General features: G+C 49.9%; 2 protein-coding genes across 2 annotated transcripts; both read left to right on the plus strand.

The window, feature by feature from the left end:
• Positions 1-1,076: 1,076 nt before the first annotated feature.
• Positions 1,077-7,227, plus strand: pi4k2b (phosphatidylinositol 4-kinase type 2 beta). The gene is made up of 11 exons (XM_057036438.1): positions 1,077-1,584; positions 3,877-4,028; positions 4,324-4,404; positions 4,517-4,636; positions 4,725-4,856; positions 4,995-5,148; positions 5,232-5,293; positions 5,587-5,689; positions 5,970-6,103; positions 6,209-6,268; positions 6,433-7,227. The coding sequence occupies exons 1-11, from the start codon at positions 1,236-1,238 to the stop codon at positions 6,601-6,603; spliced, it is 1,518 nt and encodes a 505-aa protein (XP_056892418.1). The 5' UTR covers positions 1,077-1,235; the 3' UTR covers positions 6,604-7,227.
• A 9,642-nt stretch (positions 7,228-16,869) lies between these two features.
• Positions 16,870-19,101, plus strand: gpr78a (G protein-coupled receptor 78a). The gene is made up of 3 exons (XM_057036504.1): positions 16,870-18,115; positions 18,224-18,337; positions 18,416-19,101. Exons 1-3 carry the CDS (start codon positions 17,415-17,417, stop codon positions 18,657-18,659), a joined length of 1,059 nt encoding a protein of 352 aa, XP_056892484.1. The 5' UTR covers positions 16,870-17,414; the 3' UTR covers positions 18,660-19,101.
• The last annotated feature ends 279 nt before the right edge of the window (positions 19,102-19,380 follow it).

The following is a 19,380-nucleotide window of genomic DNA, read 5'->3' on the forward strand; positions in this document are numbered from 1 at the left end:
TATTAGTCCATAACCTGCTGCCAACAACAGCAAGTTTTCCACCAACGCTCAACATCAAACGTTGGTCCTTCAAGCCGGACTGAATGCAACCCAAGATGCTCATGGGCAAGGCAGCATCAGCCCCCGCAGGGCAGGTTGGCCAGGTTGGATTCCAGCCATCCATGCACCCAGCTTCACCAGCTACTGTTTCCCACTGTCGCAGCCATGACAGCAGCAACCTGAGCTGGTCATCCTGCAGCTGTTCATATACCCACAGTAGGTGTGCATGTTACTCTGTTGGTACACGTCTGTCTTAGGGTCTGGGGTCTGTCTTAGGCTGGGAGATATCCACCACCTCAACCAGCGATCCTTCCACCGAGACACCCTCGAACACCCCGCCCCCTCCTTTCCTTTCCTTTCTTTTCCTTTCCTCCATCACTGTCTCCTTCACCCCTGTAACCCCTTACCTTGATAGATCACATGACTGCTGTGATGCCAGCTGGTTGACTGCTCATTTGCATGTGCTTTAGCTTCACTCCCTTATTAGAAAGAAAGGTTGCATTAGAGGTGTTGAGGGGAGAGTAGTAAAAGGGGAGTGTGATGCAGAAGAGGGAGGGATGGTTACTGTGACAATTCAAATAACCGAGATAATCCATCTTCTAAAGGAGATACTGAGAGAAATGAAGGTCAAATTGGCTATTGTGTGTAAGAACTGGGGTTTACCAGAAATCCAAACTAATATGCACCCTCTTCAAAATCAGTATGGCCCATGTTTTAGTACACTAAAGTGTAAACAGGCCAATGAGGAGGACCTGCATACAGACAGATTACACCTTTCTACGTCCACAAACGAGTTAGAATTTTGTAATGTAGAAGAGAAATATTATATTTATAATGTAATATTTGACGTCTGAAAGTAATATTTTAAAAAAACGAGTTAGAATTTTTTAATGTAAAAGAGGAATATTATATTTATAATGTAATATTTGACGTCTGAGAGTAATATTTTTTTTTTTAAAAAACGAAATTTCTTTGGAATCACGTGATCGAGCCTCTTCCGCGAATCACATGTCTTGGTTTCGCGCATGCGCATTGAATCAACGCGGAAGCGGCCTGAGTGTTTCGGGGGACGTCACTGCTTTCGTTTGAGAGGCTGCGTTTGTGTGTGGAAACGTGAAATGGAAGGGCCACATTTGAGCAGGAGTTTAATTTAATTGACAGTACTTTGCAGTCTACGTGTTACCATCCGAGCCGCCATGATGTCAGAATGCGACCCAGCGGAATCCGAGATCAGCGAACCGATGTTGGTCGCCGGAGCCACGGCACAGTCTGTTCCAGAGTGCGCCTCCTCGGACCCGCTGAAGGTCCTATTTGACAGAAATAGGCTGGGTTTGGGGGGCTTGGCGAACCCCGGTGTGGCCGTTCGTATTTCGGACTCTCGCGAAAGCGTCTTGACGGAGCTGGAGACGGACGGCTCCGGGGAAGAGGCGCTCTTGTTGCCGTGTTTAGCCGGAACCGCGTCGTCTCCGCGCGGTGGACGAGACAAGCGGAACAAGCGGAACAGACACAGCTCATCGTCGGATAAAGACACCCTGGCCTCCCCGGGTAATTGTCTCAATTTTGCAGATGTCGGCAGATACATAAGCAGCTATTGGGCTCATGCGTAGTGAGGAAATACCTCGAGGTTCACGGGAACATCTGTGCTTCAGGTAACAGGACAGTTCCGGTTCTGGAGCTTATTAGGTGCCCTGGGTGTTGTGGGGACAAGGAAATGGGAGGAAAAGGAAGCTATGCAAAGTTAAAAACCCACCTCTGGAGTCTGGATAAAACTTCTCAGGCATTCTTGGGCATGTTAATGGTTTGGAGTCTCCTCCAGTCAGCTGATGGAACAGGCCTGTCACTGTTATCAGGCCCAGATATGAGCTCATTGATTGAGCTGGGACCTTGTCCGCTCACATTCACGTGGCATTCACTGAGTCCACGTATCTCCTCAGTCCAGGAACACTCATAACGGCACAGATTTTAACTTTAACTCGGTAATGGCACCGTATTCTGAAGCTGAAGTATTTTAGCCTGTCTGATATTTTGCCTCGCCAAATATTTGCAGTGTGCAGGTGCTTTGGAAGCATTCGTTCCATAGCACCTGCACACGTAGCCTCAACTCATAGTTGTTGGTGTGTCTCCCACAGTATGTTGTGATAAGAGGTTTAATTAGTAGTGGTAGTAAGAGTTTTATGGTGTCGCAGCTGCTGTGCCATGTTTGAGCACATCATCCCCATGGAAAATTCTAACAACCGCATCATGTGATTCTTTCAGGCGTGTGTTTAACCGGAACCCTCATCTTCTTTAGTCCTGGATGAGGCAGCAGATCATCATGTAGAACCTTCCACCAGCACCTGTGGGGGAACACCAAGGGGATTCCTAGCCTGTCTGGGGGTGTAATACCTCCATCATGTCCCTGTTTTGCCCCAGAATGATCCCCCCCCTCTCTCTTCCTCACTCTTACCTGAGTATACGAGTGCATTGGTGCATAAACCCGCTGCACGATTCCCTCAAATGAACTTCCCAAAGTGCTGCAGTGCCTCGGCCGGACTGAAGCCATTGAGATGGACTTTAAATATGCACAAGGCAAGTCCTCTGTGTAAGCAAACACTGCGGCGCCCAGGTTAATGCTTGGAAAGATGAGGATGATGGCAAATTATAGAAAAGTAGAGGGTAAAGAGTCATGTTTACTAGGTTTAGATTAATGGAAACATTCTTTGGTCCCCATGACAGCTGGATTATTACAGACCTTTATTTCAATACTCTTTATTTGGTGAGTTAAGGAATCAAAGTGGAAAAGCTCAACAACTATTGTGACAGTATCTTAAAAAATGACGCGATGCATCATGTACGGCTAACTTGCATGCAACTAACTAGCAAAAGTCTACCTAGAGCTCCAAGCACAATCAGGGCCTAATTTGAGGCTTCCTGATGCCAAAATAAATGTGAGGCTGCTGAAACCATATGTGTGGTGTGATGTGGAAGAGTGTCTTGAAACTCGCGAGGCTTTTTAAAGGTTTTCTCTCGGGTCAGCCGTGTGGCTAACACCACCCTGACACTTAGCTGCTTGCTAAATTAGCCAGTTCTCTGGTCTAATTATTGCACGGTCGCTCCCTTCCTTCGTGTGCGCTCCTGGAGCCCCTACAAGTGAACAGGCGTCAACGCTAACTTTGTTCCTCTTATTTTTCTGTGACAAATGGCACAGTGACTGTTCTTCCTCCCAGAGTCTCCCCCCTCATCCTCCCCCGTCTTTATTGGGACAGATTCAGAGCATATGGAGCCTTTGTGAGCTGAGGCAACAGCCCGGTTTGATGAGGAGGTAGAAGGCTTCCTGTCACATGACTGGCCCTTCATCAAAGGGACAGTAGACAACGCGCATTCTTCTGACGGCGGTTCGAGTCCGGATATTGTTTAGAGCTTTAACACAAAGAGGAGCTTTATTTTGTCCTCTCTTCACAGCACAGATGTTGAAGTCTTTTCTCATGGTTCTTCTCACCTAGATTTGAACCTCGACTGGTCTTTCTAACCACAGATAACTGCCCCTCGCACCTGACTTCACCCAGTGCATGCTGGGTAAAGGTCTGGCCTGGGTAATGACCCTGAGCGGGGTTAGCAGCTTAGAGGTGCGCTGACAGATAGATTATTTGAGAGATTAAGAGATTTAAAGCCAATAAATGGGTCCTTAATTTCCTCCGAAGCTGAGAGCAAAATATTTCTCCCGTCTCACCCATTTGATTAAAGTGAGCCGGTCAAACTTCAGGGAGAAATAAGCTGGGGAAAAGTGTCCGATTGTCTGGTGGAGCGGGTCAATCATCAGTGGTTCTGCACCTTAATGTTGTCCTCTTTGTCTTCTAGGTGCCAACTGTGGTGACTTCAACTATTTTCCCGATGATCCTGAATTTGCAGACATTATCCAAAGGGCAGAACAAGCCATCGAGAGCGGCGTCTTTCCAGAGCGGATTTCTCAAGGATCCAGTGGGAGCTACTTTGTCAAAGATGCAAAAGGGGTGAGGAAAACAAGACCTTTGTCTTTCGCCTTTTATCCCGTCAGGCTAAACCTTTTCCTAAGCTAAATTATGCTAATTTTCAGTCATTTAGCTAATTGTTAGGATAGCCTACATGCATGTTAGCATCGCATTAGCAACTTACAGATATTGTTCTCTGACTTGTCAGCAGCATCTCTGTCACTCTATGTTTCCTCAGGATGTTTTAAAGCTTGTCTCCTCATAGAATAATAAGCTGTCTGCATTCAACATCGTTGGCGTGTTTTTCATTGCCCTTTTATTTTAATCTTTCATACAGAAAATCATCGGAGTCTTCAAGCCAAAATCGGAGGAGCCTTACGGACACTTGAACCCCAAATGGACCAAATATTTTCACAAGGTAGCGAGAGTGGTGTGTTTTTATCTGTGTGAGAATAAAAACGTATAAACACCTGTGGGGTAACAGTCTTTCCCTTGCTGCCCCCGCTGCCCTTATCGCACCGTCTCTCCAGCTGTGCTGCCCGTGTTGCTTTGGACGGGGCTGCTTGTTGCCTAACCAGGGTTATCTCTCTGAGGCTGCTGCCTCATTGGTTGACACCAAACTGGGCCTGGGAGTGGTGCCAAGAACCAAGGTAAAGGCTGTCAAAGTTCTTTCTTTGTTTCTGTGGCACGTTTTCCAAGTTTCCTGTGGTGTTAAAAAGCTTCCACTGTTCCTAACAGGTGGTGTACCTGGCCAGCGAGACATTCCACTATAGTGCCATTGATCGAGCCAAGTCGAGAGGGAAGAAATATGCCTTAGAGAAAGTGCCCAAGGTGGGACGTCGCTTCCACAGAGTGGGCCTGCCACCCAAGGTAAGACTCTGCTTCAGACTGTTTGGCCTGGGACCCTGAAACCCTGGAAGCTTTTCTCTGTTGCTCCTCACTCAGGGACAGTAAGATCAGATTGTTTTGGGGTTTGAAATATCAGCTTTCCTGACTGCTCCCTTCCAGGTGGGCTCTTTTCAACTGTTCGTGGAGGGCTACCACGAGGCGGACCACTGGCTGCGGCGGTTCGAGGCCGAGCCCCTGCCGGAGAACACCAGGAAGCAGCTGCAGTCGCAGTTCGAGCGGCTGGTGGTGCTGGACTATGTTATTAGAAACACAGGTGAGGGCGTGTCGCTGTTGACATTCTGGAGAGTGTCGGCCAAACTGTCATTTCCCGGATTCATCTCCCGTTTCCTCTGTCAGATCGAGGGAACGACAACTGGCTGATCAAGTATGAAAAACGAGGTGGCGAAGGTCAAGAAAAGGTAAAGCTCACCGAAGGCTCTCGCCAGCCCTTCTGCTCTGTGTGCCTTTAATTAGGTAATAGAACTGAGTGGAATATGGGGGTGGAGACCAGTTGACCTGGTGAACTGGAGCCTGGGCGGGACTGGGAGCCACCTGGTTGTTATGGGTCCGGCTCCAGTTCAGTTAGGAAGCGCTGACACCAGTTAACTGACTGGGCGGTGATGTGGACGAGTGGTCAGGGGGCCAGTTTAGCCGTTGGTGATCCGTCAGTAAGTAGTGGTGACATCTGCGACCTTCTCTCCTCTCATTATAGGATGCAGAGTGGCCCGAGAGCTGTTCGGAGTCCTGCATCAAGATCGCAGCCATTGACAATGGCCTGGCCTTCCCCTTTAAACACCCCGATGAATGGAGAGCCTGTATGTACCTGCCCCCCCCCCCCACTCTTTCTTATCTACATTCTTTATATACACTCAGAGATGCAGGCAGCTGGATTTGAATGCTTTTCCTCAATCCAACCAGCATCAAGTCATGGATTCATTTAATTAATTCCATAATAACCTTTGCTATTAGACGGCCTCCGTTCTATCACTGTATAAATCAAACGTCCAGGATGTCAGAAACAGCCTGAAGACACGCTGGAGGAGTGGACAGTGCGGGCTCGGCTGTCGTTAAGGTGTATCTCTTCATCCTCTTCAGATCCCTTCCACTGGGCCTGGCTCCCCCAGGCCAAAGTGGCCTTCTCCCAGGAGACCAGAGATCTGGTGCTGTCCCGCCTGTCCGACATGAACTTTGTGCAGGACCTGTGCGAGGACCTCTACGAGCTGTTTAAGGTACACGCCGGCGCTCTGCTCTACTCCTCTGTGTGGGTGTGAATGACCGTGACCCCCCCAGCAGAGGAACATGTTGCTTACACTGGCTGTTTTTGTTTTCCTCAGAGGGACAAAGGCTTTGACAAAACCATGTTCGAGAGACAGATGTCTGTTATGAGGGGACAGGTGAGTGTGTGTCCAGGAACATTTAAAAATGCTAAAATATGGAAATGTCTTTTGATGTTAGCCGCATATTTTCAAAAGGTTTGTGATAACGGATCCGTTAATGTGGTTCCGTATTCGGGCTTGATAACGAGTGTTTTTAAAGAGACGTTGGTCTCCGTCCGCAGGTGTTGAACCTGATCCAGGCGCTGAAGGACGGGAAGAGCCCCATCCAGCTGGTGCAGATGCCCCGGGTGGTGGTGGAGCGCCGCTCCGGAGGGCAGGGGCGCGTGGTCACCCTCGGCAACGCCTTCACACAAACCTTCCACTGCAAGCAGCCCTTTTTCTCCTCTTGGTAGTCGGACACGCGCGGGGAGGGGCGGACATCTGAGACATCAAGGGCGTTACCGTGGCAATAGAAGAAGAAAGGCTGGCGTTTTTGCCTTGGAGAAGACTGGGAGCAGCATCTTCCTGAGGCCTGAGCACACCGGTCCTCCTGGTCGGACCTGCTCAGACGTCAGCGGTGGTTTCTGGTTAGATTTATTTCACCCAGCTGTCGGCTGTGACTGGGCTAATGGCCAAAGAACAAGCACTCGCAAACCACGTAGTCACGCACCTCCGGTCCAGAAATGATTCACGGGATACGAAGGGAGTTTTCCAAAAACCACGTATGCTTATAGGATCTATAGTTGGGAATGTTTGACTCTTCCTCAACGGGCTGAAACCACAGTGTTAGTTTTCAGCGTCCTCACCCCTCACTGCCAAACTCTGATTGTGGAAGGAGCTTTAAAAAAATGCCTCCTTCCCTAAATCCTCACTGAAGCCGTTGTTGGAATTTTTGAAACTTGAATCTGACTCCTGGAGGGGGAGAACCACAGGTTGAATGTAATCTGTTTACGATTTCTATCCACCTTTTTTGCTCCTGAACATTTCATCCCCGAATGCCATCGGAAACACGACCTTTTTCTGTAACAATGAATGTATTTGCTCTTATACTCGTATTTATTTACTAGTGAGAAGCTTTCATTGGGACGGGGGGGGGGGGGTGGCGGTACAGTACACAGGGGGGGGGGGGCGGTACGGTACACCTGATTTCAGGACAATATTTCACTGGTTCAATAATGTCGTGTTTTCTTATGTATGCATCTGAAACTTTTTATTCCAAACTCGATGATTGTATGGCAGAAGTTGTATATTTAACAAGAAACGACAAAATAAAATCTGGGATTTGGATCTGTGGCTCATTTATAGCCCGGACAGAGATGAGCTAATGGTGTATCGATCCTAAATAACTGTTTCAGAGACGTAGTGACGAACCTCGGGAGCGTTCGCCGCCCGATGACCTCGGTGAACCCAGCGTTGGCGCCTCAGGTCAGTGAGCAAGTCAGCGTTGCCATGCGGACGCATACAAACGTATGCATAATTTACCTGCTCTCATTAAAGCCTGCGCTTGCATGTGCACACCAAGCACGTGCAGCAGCACATGTCCACCCACTTCCTCTGCAGTGGGCTGTGCTCCGCCATGACAGGAAGGCTGTGGTGGGAGGTGAGCGGTGCGATGCGGCGGGCAGGAAAACGCCAAAAGAAGCATCGGAGCATTCGCGCCACTTTGTAATTATTCTTAGTAACATTTCGCGCCGGTGTTTCACGGCCGAACGCTGTGTGTTTCACACCTTAGACACAGCAGAAAGGACAAAAGACAAAGCCAAGCATGGCTTCATGTAGAGGAGCCACAACAGGATAAATGCTACATAGATATCAAGATGGGAAGATGGAGAAATGGGGGAGTTGTTGGGGGAGAAGGAGAGTTTATTTTATTTATCCACAACACATGCTTTGTGTGTAAAGGTGGGCCATTATCTGCATTTAGATGGAACAAAGGAGTCACTACTGAGACGCTTGGCTGTGATGGTGGTGTGTGTCCACCAGATGGCGCTTTAATGCAGGTCCCGCCGGGCTCTTCCTCTCGGTCTATATATAACTGTGGTTTGAAGACCTCAGATGTTTGAGTACGTGGAGAAGAAGAAGAAGAAAGAGAGAGCAATGAAGAGGGAGAGCCACTCTGACTGGGGAGGCTGTAATAACCCGTTGGTTAACCTCTGGTCTCTGAGCAAGGCTTAGCTACTTCTGTCCTCATGGATGCTGCCGATCTTCCCTCGTGGCACACTTATGCATTTCAGTCCTCAGGTCAGGTCTTGGGTGTTCTTAGTCCCCATTAATAATGTACATATACCTGCATTCATGTCAACACCTCTCACATGCTGGAAAGGAGGGTTTACTTGTGTGTTCCGTCTCCTCCATCCATGGATCCCCTCCCAAACTCCCTTTATTACTCTCTGCATGCTCTCCCACAGTGTTGGTGTTCAGGGGTGACCTGGGTGCCCTGGCAAATGCTTTTACCTTCACAGGTGAAGAACCAAATATTTCTGTCACTCAGGACGCAGGACAGGACAGAGAAGAACAATAATGCTGCCCAACTCCCCACTTCAGAGCGAGCAAAGCCCCAAAACAAAGTGTAAAATGCTGCTCAGTAGCTAACCTCCCCCCACATCCACCCCATCTGACCCCTGGGAGGCATCACCCCCTCCCTTCCTCTCACACACGCCACCACCAGGACAGATGCCAAACTAAGACTCGTGCGACAGTGTGTTGGACAAGGTGAGGGGGCAGCAGGCAAACACAAGGGCAAAGGTTTAACGTGTGTTTGGAACGGGAAGACAGAAAATAATGACCTGAATAGTGACTTGACACGATGCAACAAAGCGTCAGTGTTGAGTTGTGCTGGCTTGTGCCCCCCCGGTGACCTTCGCTGACATGTGACTGTTGGCAGCTACACCGAGGACACGGGAAGGAGAAGGAAAATAACTGGAGCGGAGCGGAGGAGAAAACGAGAAAAACAGCACGGATGAATAACATCCTATTAAATCAAAAGGAGTCCTTTGCTGACATCTGCTCCGTTGTGGGTTGTTTTGTCTTTTTGGTTTTATTCTTATCAGAACGTATCGTCTCAGCAGGACACAACTGGCTGTCCTGGAACAGACATCACCAATACGTCACGAGTTCCACATCTGGAAATGGACTTTCCACAGTCTTCTTCATCACAATCCTGCCACCTGGATCGGCTCCTTCCTGTGAAACCCACCACAGCAGAATCATCTCCAGCCACACTGTTACGGTCAGGCCCGGGTGGAGGGCAAGACTCTCAGCAGTGCACACAGTGAGATGGACAGTCCCAGGTTTGTCTGCCACATTACCTGTGAAAAGGGGGAAAAAACCCGTAATTATTAGGCATTGTAGTTTTGAGCGGGGGTGTTGAAGGAAAACTGACTGCAGTTGCAGTTTTCTCCCACTAGAGGGCGTGTTGGTTTTGCTCTGTGCCTGACGTGGCAACTGTTGGTCGTGTCCTGTCGTGCACTGGTTTACCCACAGGTCTGGTAGATGTTGAGATAGAATACATTACGACATCTAAAGCTGCTCTGTTGCAATCATTGTCCGAAACACATCTGGACTGAGTTTATAGGAGAAAAAAAAAATGTCGCGCTGGCAACTGTCTCAATGTGAACTGAGCAGCGGAGAAAAGTTTTCTGTCACAACTTTCAAAAGATGATGAGACGTTCTATGAAAGGCAACAGAGATTATATGATAATTACACTGATGAATGCACACATGGTTCCAGATTCACAATCCTCAGCGGCCAAAAAGCCAGAAAAACAGACATTTCCTTCAGATGGACCCTGGTTGTCCAGTCATGAAGATTGAGCAATGCTAGTTGCTTTAATATCACTTTACACCTCCTGTGTGTGGGCGCTCTCATCCTCCCACTCATTTACCCTTCACGGTGGAAGACTGGGGGGGGCAGAGGTCCTTGGAATCTGACATCCATGAGGAATAATGGTCCTTCAGGTCCTTCACCAGATAAAGACCACGAGGCGTTCGCAGTGGGGCGTCTTCATAGCGTATGTAACGTCCAGCTGTGAGTCATGTGACCTCATGACCTGGTAGATGTTGTGACTGCAGCCAGGAGCGGTAAAGTGCTAATCAGAGTCTGCTTCCACACACACACACACACACACACACACACTGAATATTGTACTCCTTTACAACTTGACTTTCACAATATAAACAGGGTTAATGCAGCTCTGGGGGCCGTACGAGTGTCAGGCTTTGGTCGTCTTAAATCTCCACGTTGGCATTAGTTGGGATCCTAAATCAAACAGATCTAGAGAGGATCCATAATGAAGACGAGTTGGCGAAATGAGCCCAGCTATAATATCACCATATAATTATTGCAACTAAATGCATTAAGATGACATCACAGGCCACCAAGTGACCTTGTATCAACACAAATCTGTATTATTACATGTTGTTATTATTACATGTTGTCTTTTCTGAGCATTTACTGGATCTAAAGTGGCTCAGGACCAACGGCTGATAATAGAATTCCAATCTCTCAGTTTCTCTGTCAGGATTGCTGAGAATGTATGAGTGGAAAACATTCCCAGTGCTTGGGATCCCAGGGAAGCAGGAGATGCTCTGGCCACTTTTTTGGCTGAATGCTCTGCAAACTGGGGGCATCTGTCTTGGCAGCGGAGCTTTAGACAGATCGGAGTCGGGAAAAAAAAACCCAAAACGCTGTTAAACTGTGGAATTACAGTAGCACGGGCCATAACTACTTCCATCTGTCGGTCTCTGTAGGAGTCAGCCCAGCAACGCTGCCGTGGTAACTGACTGAGATGGGAGCGGGAAAAATAATGGGACCAGGGAGTGGGTGTGAGGAGAGGAGGTAAGAAGGGAAACAGAGACGGAGCGTCTGGGATTGTGTAATGTCGGAGAGCCCGAGAGCGGCAGACGCGCACGTTGACGCCTTCGGTCGTGCATTTAACCTTAAAGCGCCGCGCACGTGTAGTAAAATGGTGCACAACTGGGACAAAAGGCTGCGTGGGGAAGGTTCTCTTTTCCTGAAGGCCACGTAGTTTTCCAAGGATAAACGAGGGCTGGAATTCCAGGCATTCCTGCGAAACTGCGATTAGTTTGAGTTTTTCTGTGGAAGTTTCCACGTCTGCTCGGACTGGAGAGAGAACAGATGTTTCATCCCTCCTTTCCAGCTCACTCCGAGGTTCATCGGAGGAAGGACGCATCACGGCGAAGGAAGATTCCCGTTGTGCGGGATTATCCGTTTAAAAGGAGAAATCATTCGGTGCTTCCATGTGAAAGGCCCTCAGCACGTCCAGCTGCACTCCGACTCCCTTTCCTTCACTCCCCACGTAAACACAGCTGACACCAAATTCCCTGGTAAGACAGTTGTTTAGTCCAACTGGTCCAAATGGGCGGAGTCAAAGAAAGATCAAAGTTCTGACATCAGAGATTTTAAGCCCCGCCCATCTGCTTTGGATTTAGCAAGATTTACAGGGATGTTTGGGTGGATTAATCATCCAGCAAAGTCACTTCCAAAACTATTGTAGCCAAATCTGCAGGGACATACACGAGGAACTGGTACGATTGTAAACTTGAGCTGGAGATGCTGGAAAAAAGGCAACAGGAAGCACAGAATAGAGCAGCAAACCAGGACGCTCCCGGATCCTGGAATGGCTTTTCTGCACATCCAGGCCGGAAGAACGCGTCTCCTCTCACCTCTAACTCTGAGTCACAACAGTGGTTCTCTCCAACTTTTTTGCGCAGGTCTTCTTCCAGATGGAGACACTTTTTTGGCTGTTTTTTTTCTGCGTGCAGCCTTTGTGCTGGTCACCAGGGCCACGGGGAAGACGTGCGCCTCCAATCATCCAAGCCGCCGAAGCTGGCTGACGTCCACGGAGCTCTGATCTGACCTCTGATCTGACCTCTGATTTGGCCTGAATGTTCCCAGTCCTTCACGTCCTGTCGTGTTTCATTTCTGTTTATGAGCCCTTTCTCAGGTTCCTCTGAGATGAACTGACTCTGAGAGGGACAGTTTCTTCTGAACCTTCTCCTGCTGATGCTGAACCTTCTCTGCTGATGCTGAACTTCTCCTGCTGATGCTGAACCTTCTCCTGCCCATGCTGAACCTTCTCCTGCCGATGCTGAACCTTCTCCTGCCGATGCTGAACCTTCCGTTGCTGATGCTGAACCTTCTCCTGCTGATGCTGAACCTTCTCCTGCTGATGCTGAACCTTCTCCTGCCGATGCTGAACCTTCTCCTGCCCATGCTGAACCTTCTCCTGCTGATGCTGAACCTCTCCTGCCCATGCTGAACCTTCTCCTGCCATGCTGAACCTTCTCCTGCTGATGCTGAACCTTCTCCTGCTGATCCTGAACCTTCTCCTGCCGATGCTGAACCTTCTCCTGCCACAGTTTTCACCCCTTGAGGGACGATTGTTTGGCAGCTGCGTCCACCTCTGGACTCCCATTACAGATCAGAACGAAGATGAAGCAACAGCTTTTTATAAAGGTGAGCAGCAAATTTTGAGTTTGTTAGCTAGACGTAAATACATAATTGGAAATATCGTCTTTTCTTTGGAGTGAAACAGAGTTTAAAGCAGCAGAAAACATATATAATAAAACATCACGGCCTCCACACAGAATTCCTTAGTCATGATGTTTTTTATTGTACACAAAAGAGAATAAAAACATTGACGTGCAGGTCATCATGTGGTCAAACAAAACAGAAATATGCTGCCTATCTATTACCAGCTTTCCCCGATGTCTTAAAATGGAAACAGCCTTTATTTTGTTTCCCTCTGAGGCTTCTGGACTGTTAAATTCAAATAACTCAGCCCACTAAAGTTCAGAATTTGCTGCTGTTCTCAGGTTTAAGTGGTCATGATGTTTTTCAAGCCTGAAGATAAGAGCTTTCCGAGCGGGATCAGTTTTCCCTTACAGTATTTTGCCTTGGCAGGAATGTGCAGTAGATCCCCAAACAGCGACGCATTAAAGCATTCCGTACATGTTTTTACACAAATTCCTCCATTTCGTGCAGCCACATTCATTCTCTGAAGGAATAAGACAGACACACACACACACACACACACACACACACACACACACACCACACACACACACACACACACACAACACACACACACACACACACATTAGTGGGCTCTGAAATTCTTTTGTCATGGCTCCAGTGAGAGCTAAATCCTGTGAGCCCTTTTGTCCGTCTCACTCTTTTGGCAGACTGCTGAGTCATGCATACTCCTCCTTCTCCTCTCCCTTTCTGTCTCTATCGTCTCTTTGGCAGCCTTTTGCTCAACTCAGTTTTTTTTTTTAATTCTTGGGATTTTGAATAATGCAGAGCCTATAGTGTATTTCCTGGTCTTGTCTTCTGTGTGTGTGTGTGTGTGTGTGTGTGTGTGTTAGATGCACGGTTTGTGGCTGTGCTAACGCGAGCGTCTCTTGGCTACACAGTTTATCTGAAGCACTGGACTGATGGCCTGACATGCTTCAGAAGCTTGGCTGGTCTGTGGTTTATGGACAAGGTTTGCGTACGTATGGAAATGAGCGTTGCTGAAAAATGGCGCTCTTTATTATTTAGCTTTTACTGGTGGCTAACAGACGGGGAGTTTTTATTTGTTTACGCTGGCGGTCTGTCGGCGGCGTCGACGCCCCGCAGAGCCAGATGGTGACAGAGTACCTGAAACCAATCAGAACAGACGGTCTGGGGGGGGGGGGGGGGGGGGGGACACATGAGAAATGAACAACACATCGACTAAAGGGAGAAAAAGCTTCATTTCAGCAGCAGGTAGCGGAACAGAGAAGCTTTACGGTCACGAGTGTCCTGGCGCCACAACTAAAAACCAAATAAAGCTGCATCAAAACATCCTCCAGGGAGCAATTTAAGAGAAAAACATGAAAAAGAAATCAGATAGCTAAAGACATGTGGTTCCACACGGCCACCAAAATATTTCAAAGCCTACATCTGCATATTAATGTTATTAGGAGGAAGCTAAACATCAAAGAGGACACGTGCGGGTTCACCGGCCACCTCCGGCTCTTCTGAGGTCGCCTACGATGTGCTGAGAATTATCTTTTTATCCCCCTCGTTGATAATAATTGTCACCCATTTAACAACATCCTGCCCTTTCGGAGGAAAGGTCACGTATAAAAAATGAAGGATAGAATTGACAACGCCTCACTGAACATTAGCAGGACAGGCTAAAGCTACAAACAGCAGAGCGGCAGGACAAAATTAAAGCAGAATCGCTCCTTTCTTGCCAAGTGACACTGACGTTCGTGTTCTCGGCGAGTGCGGAACAACGAGCGTGGATTTGTCACGTCGCCTTCGGTCGGACTGATGTAACGTCAGAGGGAAAAAAAAAAACCTCTCACACCTTCGGTACGTGAGAGCATCACCCTCACATAGTCACTCCCTCAGCTGAGCGCTCACAACATCACCATGTGATAGCGCGCGCGTGTGTGTGTGTGTGTGGTGTGTGTGTGTGTGTGTGTGTGTGTTGTGTGTGTGTGTGTGTGTGTGTTGTGTGTGTGTGTGTGTGTGAGAGAGAGAGAGAGGGGAGGGAGAGCGACAGTGTGGGGGTGTAAATGACTCCATGTGTGTCTGGACATGTGAGTGTCTGTGTGACTTAACATTCTGTGTCAAGCATTTGCCATATAGCTCACAGGGCTGAGGCCTATTTATACACCCGGACCCCCCCCCCCCCCCCCCCCCCCACGCTGGAAGCCCCTCACCCGCGACATTTGGTTCCATTCTTCCTCAAATTATCTTGCCGTCCCCCCAACACACACGCACACACACACACACACATTATGGGCCATGTCGTAGCTAAAATGCCCCGTTCTCTGGTCCTGGTCCTGGTCCTGGTCCTGGTCCTGGTCCTGGTCCTGGTCCTGGTCCTGGTCCTGGGTACAGGGACCGCAGGAGTCAGTGGATCCGCAAAGGTGTGGTTGTTCTTTCAGCCTCTGAGGAGTCAGTTTGGTTTGGTGTGTGTAAAATATCTGTTTCGGGCACGTCGGCTGCACTCGCCGTCGACATCAGTAATTCAAGATGGCGGCTCTAAAATCGCTGAGCGTTTCGGTAAAAGCGATGATGCAATATGCATCCATTTTTCTCCTGGTAATTTATGAATAGTTAAATATTGTGATAATGCCCCGTGTCCCTCCGAGGCCTCTTAAAATCGAAGCGTTGCGTTTGCGTGGGGGTGAAAGAACGAAAAGAGGAGCGAGGACAGAAGGGCAGATGGGCTGGAGCTCCACGTTGTGTTTCGGACCGTGGGAATGGCGGCGTTACGTAATGATAGTAAACGCTCCGAGTCATCCAGCCGGGGGGGGGGGGGGGGGAGTCGGGTGGACCCTCCGCCTGCTCACAGGACATCTTAAGTGCTCGTGCCATCCACGTTGGGTTGCTTGCGTAACAGTCTCTCCCACCATGGGAACCAGGGGAACACGTGACCACAGAGAGGGCTCCTTCTGGCTGACGGGTGATTTCTCATTCCCCCCCCCCCACTTTTCTCGCTCCAGCGTAGCAACAAAAGGGGCTTTTCCTTCCACGCAGAACTGACTGGGCTGCTGAGTCCAGCGCCGCGTTCTCCTTAAAGCCAGTTAGATACGTCCAGGGTGTCTCTCGGCCCCGAGCCCGGTGACGGCTGGGATGGACCCCAACATATCCCGCGACTCTGATGTGCAATACGCATGTATGTTACAACTCATCCAGTTATGGTTGGAATCCACATCGGAATTCTGGTTCTTACTGACCTTTGAACCCGTGTGTGTGTTTCTCCGAAGGTGGGGGTTCAATCAGGATGTGTAGTTTTATTTTTGCTCTCATTCTCCCGGGTACATGCTGTACTCTGGGGGAGCGCCGTGCACGTGAATACCCACTTTATTTACATGCTTTGTGATATAAATATATGTCATTTGTGTTTTCCCACATTGGGATGCATTTTCGTTACCACACAGGTGAACTCACAGCAGGAATATTGTATCATACATATGTTGTATCCTGTATTTTATCATTTGTCGACGCTCCATGTTTTCATCTTTTAGCTGAGGGTCCTTGAGAACTTCTAAGTTGTGCCACCTCAAAGATGCTGCAACGTTCCCGTATCGATGTGTCGTGCACACCCCCGCCCAACATCAGCTTCCTCGGTTCCTCCGTCGGAACGATTATTCCCGAACGCCATTCCCGATATTGTCAAGAAACAGTATTTTAAATGCCGTCTTATGAGGGAGATTAACGCAAATCACTGCAGGAGAAGCGTGAAGTTCAAAGAGTTAGGCGGCCACAGGAGAGCTGGTGTTGCTATGGAGATGAGTGATTCCGTGTGTGTGTGTGTGTGTGTGTATGTGTGCATCACCTAACGATTCAGGGGGGGGATGCTGTCACTGTGGTCACAGCGTGATCCAGTTTGTTAGCTCTGTGTGTGTGTGTGTGCGTGTGTGTGTGTGTGTATAAATAGATAGATAGATCAATAGATAGCTAGCTAGCTAGCTAGCTAGATAGCTGGATGGATGGATGGATGGATGGATGGATGGATGGATGGATAGATAGATAGATAGATAGATAGATAGATAGATATAGATAGATAGATAGATAGATAGATAGATAGATAGATAGATAGATAGATAGAACCAGAGTACACACACACACACACACACACACACACACACACACCACACACACACACAACACACACACACACACACACATTCCGGATATTTGTTAAATTCCAAGCAGCACCAAACCAAATGCTCACGCATTCACCTTCACCCAAGGATATTTTGCACAAACAAAGTTGAGAGGGAGGCAGAAGGGGCGCGTGCGCGCACAGCACGCCATCCCCATCTTTTGATATTAGCTCTTGCTCGCGTGAATATTGTTCAAGCGTCACATGAGGCAGCAACTGGCTCCACGTGCGGGGCGCACGGCATCGCCAGCGAGAGGAGGCACCGCGCAGTGCGCATGAGCGGGAGTAAACGCGCAGCACTTGGCAACCTGAACTCCTCATTCCTCCAGCTCGCTCGCTGTGGACCCGCACGTGGTTAAAACCGAACAAGTGAGCAGGACGCGAGGAACAATTCAGCGGAAGTGAGATATTATGTTTAAAAGTAGCCGCTGCCACTGACGGACGCTAACAGGAAAGAGCCGTTCAGCACTGGACAGCTCTCCCCGCACGCACGCGTGGCATGCACGCGGCCGAAGTGGCCGTCCGTCACAGTTCGTGGGCGCCGCGCGCAGATGCTCGGCGCTGACGCGGAGCCGCGAGAGATGAGCGGCATCCCGGAGTTCCTCCTGGAAGTGTGCGTCCTGGTGACGGCGGTCGTCTCGCTGCTGACAAACCTGTCGGTGCTGCTGTGCTTCTGCCAGAGCAGCGAGCTGCGCTCCCACGTCCCCGGCATCTTCATCCTCAACCTCTCCTTCTCCAACATCCTCCTCGCCGCCGTCAACATGCCCTCCACGTTCCTCGCCGTGGCCCGAAACGGGAGACCCTTCGGGGACGCCTTCTGCCAGGTGGCCAGCTTCGCCGAGACGTTCCTCACCACCAACGCGATGCTGAGCATGGCCGCGCTGAGCATGGACAGGTGGGTCGCCGTGGTCTTCCCGCTCAGTTACTCCAGCAGGATGCGCTACAGGGACGCGCTCCTGATCGTGGCCTACTCCTGGCTGCAGTCGCTCGGCTTCGCCCTGACCCAGCTGCTGATGGACTGGGGCGGCTACAGCCACACCTACGCCTCGTGCACCCTCCGCCTGCAGGACAGGTCGCGGCGGGTGGCGTACGCCGCCTTCACGGCGCTGTTCCACTCCAGCAGCTTCCTGCTCTGCCTTCTCGTCCTGTGCTTCGCTTACCTGAAGGTTCTGAGGGTGGCCCGGTCCCACTGCAAGAGGATAGACGTGATCACGGTCCAGACCCTGCTGCTGCTCGTCGATATTCACCCCAGGTAAAAACCCCGAATCACACCATGAATTTGTGCGCGTGGAATGTTTGAGCTACGGCATCACTCCATCGTGCGTGTGTGTGTGTGTGTGTGTGTGTGTGTGTGTGTCAGTGTGAAGGAGCGGTGTCTGGCCCAGCAGAAGAAGAGGAGGCGGCGCGCCACCAAAAAGATCTGCATCTTCATCGGCTCCTTCATCCTCTGCTTTTCACCGTACGTGATCACCAGGTAAGGACGCCGCCGCCGGTGGGCTCGCGCGCGCTCTCGCCAGCGCAGCTCACCTGTCCGTGCTCGCCCCACCTGCAGGTTGGTGGAGCTCGTGCCCTCCGTGCACGTCCCCCGGTACTGGGGCGTGGCCACCAAGTGTCTGACCTACGCCAAGACCTCCAGCGATGCGTTCGTGTACTGCCTCCTGCGGCAGCAATACAGGAAGGTGCTGGTTAGCATCGTCTGTCGCCTTCTGAGGAAGAACCCGTACCCGCTGTCGGCCTACAGCACCAGCAGCACGCTGGACACCACGGACGACAGCTGCACCCTCAGAGTCACCTGAGCTGGGAGCGCGCACGTTCAGCGGTTCATCGCCTGCAGAAAGGTCAGAGGTCAGCCGCACGGGCGCTGACGAGGATTCAGCGGTAAAGGTTGCGAGCGACGGGATTCCTCGAGCCGCCGCGTTTTTGGGGGCGCTGCAGCCAGGGGGCGTCCGGAAGGCCGCAGGCTGCGGTTGCCATGGCGTCGGGCTGTTTGATGCACTGTGACGGAAGCACCGCATGACGGACACAGCCCTCGTGTAAATGTATAGTTTAAGGAATCTTGAGTTTGATCAGGAGTGGTCTTAGAGTCTCACTGTGTTCTGATGACTGTTATTAATAATAAGATGATAACAATAATTATTCATGTCTGTGTTGATATTGAACCTATGAGGTCGTTATTTGTGTTGGGATGTTTTAGCACCGTGAAATAAACTAGCGCACATTAAAGAACGATGTTCCACGCTCTGTGTGCGGTGTTTATGTGGGAACGGCGGGACCTCCTGCCAGACTTTCAAACCGGCGAAAATAGAAAATGGGATCTTTTTTTCCGCCCCTCTGCAGCAGTGAAGCGGCCCGCCGCTCTTTCCGGAGAATCTCAACTTTAAAAACAAAAGTTTCCTTGGAACCTACAGATCTTTCCAGTTCACGTAACCAGCTCACCCCAAATTTGCTGCACGGGGGTTGAGGCCCAGACTTGGAGGGGCCAGGCCGCCGTTTTCAACATTCCAGCAGATTCCAATC

The sequence above is a fragment of the Takifugu flavidus genome, chromosome 6 (assembly GCF_003711565.1).
Source record: "Takifugu flavidus isolate HTHZ2018 chromosome 6, ASM371156v2, whole genome shotgun sequence".
NCBI classification, from domain to species: domain Eukaryota; kingdom Metazoa; phylum Chordata; class Actinopteri; order Tetraodontiformes; family Tetraodontidae; genus Takifugu; species Takifugu flavidus.